This window comes from Palaemon carinicauda, chromosome 1 (assembly GCF_036898095.1).
Source record: "Palaemon carinicauda isolate YSFRI2023 chromosome 1, ASM3689809v2, whole genome shotgun sequence".
NCBI classification, from domain to species: Eukaryota; Metazoa; Arthropoda; class Malacostraca; order Decapoda; family Palaemonidae; genus Palaemon; species Palaemon carinicauda.
This window is the reverse complement of record NC_090725.1, coordinates 304534142-304539141: the sequence shown is the minus strand read 5'-3', so window position 1 is coordinate 304539141 and position 5000 is coordinate 304534142. Positions and strand designations below refer to the sequence as shown.

The 5000-nt window shown below is 35.9% G+C and overlaps 1 protein-coding gene across 1 annotated transcript in view; it reads left to right on the top strand.

The window, feature by feature from the left end:
• Positions 1 to 5000, top strand: part of LOC137658536 (PAS domain-containing protein cky-1-like) — a 72984-nt gene that overhangs the window by 59130 nt on the left and 8854 nt on the right. Inside the window, 2 exon segments of the mRNA XM_068393369.1 lie at positions 2305 to 2514; positions 3305 to 3489. Coding sequence (XP_068249470.1) covers positions 2305 to 2514; positions 3305 to 3489 — 395 coding nt within the window.

The following is a 5000-nucleotide window of genomic DNA, read 5'->3' as shown; positions in this document are numbered from 1 at the left end:
ACGGCCTTGGACTGGGATCGATTTGCTCCCATGCGAATGCAAAGCAAACTTGTTGCTACTGTACTAGCCACTACATGTGAAACATTAGAATATATTGATTTTGGTATAATGCATTTATAAATTATCAATTCATATTTGCATTTTTTATTCATAATGGCCACCAATTGAAATAGTTCATATGTAAAATACTGGCTAAGTCACATTTTATCTGCGCATGCAAATATAATTCCTGCCTTTCCTTTCTGTGCTTTGCCCAATGATTTCAAAACGCTGCTTCATCATCAGCATCACTATCTTCATCATCATCACTGCAGTACATTCACCGGTGCTCATCTTCTTCACCATCTTTTTCAAAGAACGGCTGCTGCTCTGTATACCCCTGATTCCTTATCGTTTCTCTCTCTCACGCACACGATCTCACTCGGTCATGATGCTTCGTTCAATCGTTACTGGACGTTTGAAACTCGTCTGAATTTAAAGAATCTTTGTTATATTTAATTTTGAATGTGATTTAACCGTCATTCCATTCCTACACTTTAAAAAAAAAAAAAAAACTAATTTCAATCAGAAATTCTAAAAAAAAAATACTATTTTCAGCCGTATTTCAAAAAATACAGACCATCGTCTTTTTTACCCTACTTTGTTATTATCTTTTACGGGTTAGTGACCGTAATAGTACTCTTTTACGTCGATATATCCGTTTTAAAACGGTAAATGCCTGGCAAGATTTATTTCAGAATTTTTATCGTTTCTTTACGGGAAACTTTTAACAGTGTAGTCTATATTTTATGAGATTTATAAGTATATATCTATTTTTTTTTTTTTTTTTTTTTTTTTTTTTTTTTTTTGTGAATCTGAAATGCGTGTGGATGATTTACGTCCGTTAAAATATCCCAACATTTCGAAACATACTTTGAACCGGATTCATAAGCTGTTTAATACCGCGTAACAACACCTTTGAATAATATTCATGAATTAATCCACGATAGTTGTGTGGAAGGTGTTGGAATATACTGCGGATTGCAAGTGGGTTGTAAATTCGTCATTGGTGCCTTTCGGAGTAAAAGGTTTACATTTTAATTATCCGGAAGAGGGGGTTTGCTATAGACTGTCATAATTCGTTTGTCTAGTTTTCCTTTGGTTTTTCTTACAACAAGGAAAAATATCCTTAACTCTAACGTAATAAAGGTAACAAAAGGGGACTAAGATTGATGATTATTTCTGTTACTTTATTTAAACGACAAAATATAATCTTTTATAGGCAAAGAAATATAAATATCAGATATAGCAAACATCTAACTGTTATTGTAGTGAACCGTATGACTTTGTGGTTCAAGTTTCTTAGCATATAGATACTCTTTTAGTATTCTTTTCCCTATACAGTCTTCTGTTTGAATGATAAAAGCTACAACATTGTCTGTAGAGACTCTTCCATTAAATAGATAATATTCAGTTATTTTCCCTTTTTAGGTTTAGAAGCTATCCTACCTGTACACTCCATCTGTTACATTCATTACTGCCTAAGTACCGGTGTATAGAATGCGGTAAATATATTCGAACCATTGCCCTGTTACAAAAGTCCGTCCATTTAGAGCTCGCCAAGTGTTGTATAATTCATGGCATTGTTTTGCAACGTACAAATGACTCTCCTTTTGCAGGCCACATTCTCAGCTCTTGTGCATTAATGAGAGTATCATATTACTGGAGACCTCGCTCCGTTTTCTTCCCACCCACGCGCCCACAGCCTCCCACCTCCATAGCCATCCGGCCACCAAGCACCCTCTATCCCTAAGCATACACACCCATCCACTGGGGAAGATTTATATATACCATTCACCCTCAAACTCTCCGTTGATAATTTTCTACTTTCGCTCGTTAACCTGATATTACAGCCATTCGGCGTTAGTTAGTCTTGATATAGTGTGTATTTTATACAAACAGTACCACTCTCTACCATGTTTTTCTTTTTTCAAGATGTGCAATTCGCTTGTAAATCGTCACAAAGATAGATTAAAAATGCGATGAGTAAATCTCATCAAATTCGTATATTTTGACTGTCTTATCTCTAATTTTTTTCAGTTTTATTTCAGGGATTCATTTTTAGTCAAAGAACTCTAGTAATAGATATATTTCTTGGCGAAAAGAAAGTAGGGCCTAAATGATCTGTCACAATTTTCTACTCAATATTAATCTTTTTCTTATAGAGAAATACTAAAAACATACCTAAACTATACATTACCTTTTATCTCACATTATTTTCCCCACGAAAAACTTATCTCACGTTATTTTTCCCCCACCTAAAAGGAGGACCTGTTGATCCACGGAGACAGCGTCTACGACATCATAGACAAGCAGGACCATTCCTCTGTGCAGGCAGAACTCATCCGAGGGTCACAGGCCGCAGCTGCTGCCGCTGCCACGGCGCCCATCTCTCTGGACGAGGATCGACTCTTCCTGTGCAGAATGAACGTCTCCAGGAATGCCAGGAGACAGATGCGCTTCGGAGATCAGAAGGTAAGGGGAAGAATTAAATTCACAAGTGCAAAGTGTTGTTGATGGCTTAACGATTTTTTTTTATTCTTTTTTTGCTTTTTTGTTAATCTCTTGAATTCTGCAAATTATTTAGTTCGTTTGACCTATCAAAGCTGTTGTTGTTATTTAAGACCTTATATTAATCTCTTTGATTATACAAATTATTTAGTTTTGTGATCTGTGGTGCGTATTGTTTTACATCGTCGTATTTTTTATTTATTGGTAATTGGTTTTAAGATTTTATGTTAATCTCTTGAATTATGCAAAGTATTTAGGTCTTGTTAAAATTTGCTCTTGTTTGTCTTTACTTTATTTTTTTAGTGTCGTATTTTTCTTTTTATTTATTGGTACTTTTATGGCTGAGGATACTGTATGAGTGTTCTACCGTCATTTAGTAAATTTAACTCCGTAAAAAAAATGTAATTAGGTTACAAACTGTTGAATATTTGTTTAATATTAGTGGTGAAAGGGTTTGTGTATCGCCATGATCCATGATCAGCAAAGCTGTTCTAGTCAGGGCCACCTATGCTAGATTGGTTTGCTTTGACCGATCAGACAAAAGTCTCCCAACATCATCAATCTGGAAGTCCCAGCGTGGTGATGAAAACTGGCCAAACCCTAGGCATGAATAAAGACATGTCTGAGGCCTTTGTCCTGCAGTGGACTAGAAACGGTGGCTGCATTTGTTGTTGTTGTTGTTAGTTTTTACTGGATAAAACAAACTTGATACAGAAAGTTCCGTCTTTTAAGAAACATATTTATTATTTCACAGGTTGTCTTGGTAGCCGGCCACTACCTTTCCTACCTTCCTCTGTGTTCAAGGAACGAACCAGTGTTCCTGGCACACTGTACGCCCATCGCCATGCCAGAAACGCGCGAGAGCGTCGTCCAGGGAGCCACTAATGTCTTCACGTCCGTTCACACCTTGGATATGAAGTTTATCAGCCTTGATCGAAAGTGAGTATGAATACATAATTTCAAAATTAACTTTGGTTTATTCGATTTAAGAGTAAAGGAGGAATGTGGTTGTGACTGTTGTATATTGATAATTGAAACCGATGTATGTTAAATTATATATATATATATATATATATATATATATATATATATATATATATATGTGTGTGTGTGTGTGTGTGTGTGTGTGTGTGTGTGTGTGTGTGTGTGTGTGTGTATCAATGACCAGGTGTGCTGTATTATATATAAATTTCCGTTTGCCGGTGCATGGTCGTACATACTCATATTATACATACTGTACATACATACAAACTCATACACACACACACACACACACACACACACATATATATATATATATATATATATATATATATATATATATATATACATTAAGAAAATTATCTATCATAGACTAGCATAGAAATACCATAAATAAACGCAAGTAGCAGGACATATCTAAGGCATTTATCCTGCATTGGACCAGCAACGGCTGATGATGATAATGATGAAATAAAGATAATAGAATATCTCTCTCTCTCTCTCTCTCTCTCTCTCTCTCTCTCTCTCTATATATATATATATATATATATATATATATATATATATATATATATATATATATATATACATTAAGAAAATTATCTATCATAGACTAGCATAGAAATACCATAAATAAACACAAGTAGCAGGACATATCTAAGGCATTTATCCTGCATTGGACCAGCAACGGCTGATGATGATAATGATGAAATAAAGATAATAGAATATATCTCTTATTTTATAATTTCCACGTATTTTTTTCCGGTTTATCTAAAGGTGTCATGACTTCCCTGTCTTGGATGATTCCAAAGCATTTGATTTATGATATCGGGGAATGGGAGAGACGATAGGAGGAGGAGGAGGAGGAGGAGGAGCTTATGTTAATGGCAGCTTTGTCCTGTAAATGACGCTGGACCTCTTCACCTCCATCGGCCCCGGATGAGGTGATAACACCAGAGCTTTCGGACAAGAGGTGGAATGGAAGAGATTTTGGATGGAAACAGAGGAATAGAGAGAGAGAGAGAGAGAGAGAGAGAGAGAGAGAGAGAGAGAGAGAGAGAGAGAGAGAGAGTCTTTAAGTCTCTCTCTCTCTCTCTCTCTCTCTCTCTCTCTCTCTCTCTCTCTCTCTCTCTCTCTCTCTCTTTCAATGAAGACGTAATGGGCCGCAGAGCTGGACAGACATAATAAAACATCCTTATTAAAAAGATGTATGAAATTCATGCGCACTGAGTATTTAGGTCAAGAAGGCAATGTTGCAATTTCCTCACAAAAGGAAGATCATATGGCTTGGTCATTGCAGATGATGAGGAAAATGGCCGGTTTTTTGTTATGGTAATAGGTGCGAGGAACGAGTTTTGAATTAGGAAAGAGAGAGAGAGAGAGAGATAGGGAGACTTTAACCTAATGGTTAATTTGTTTTACTATATAAAAGACCTATTTCTCATATTCACTTTTGATAGCGAGCGATA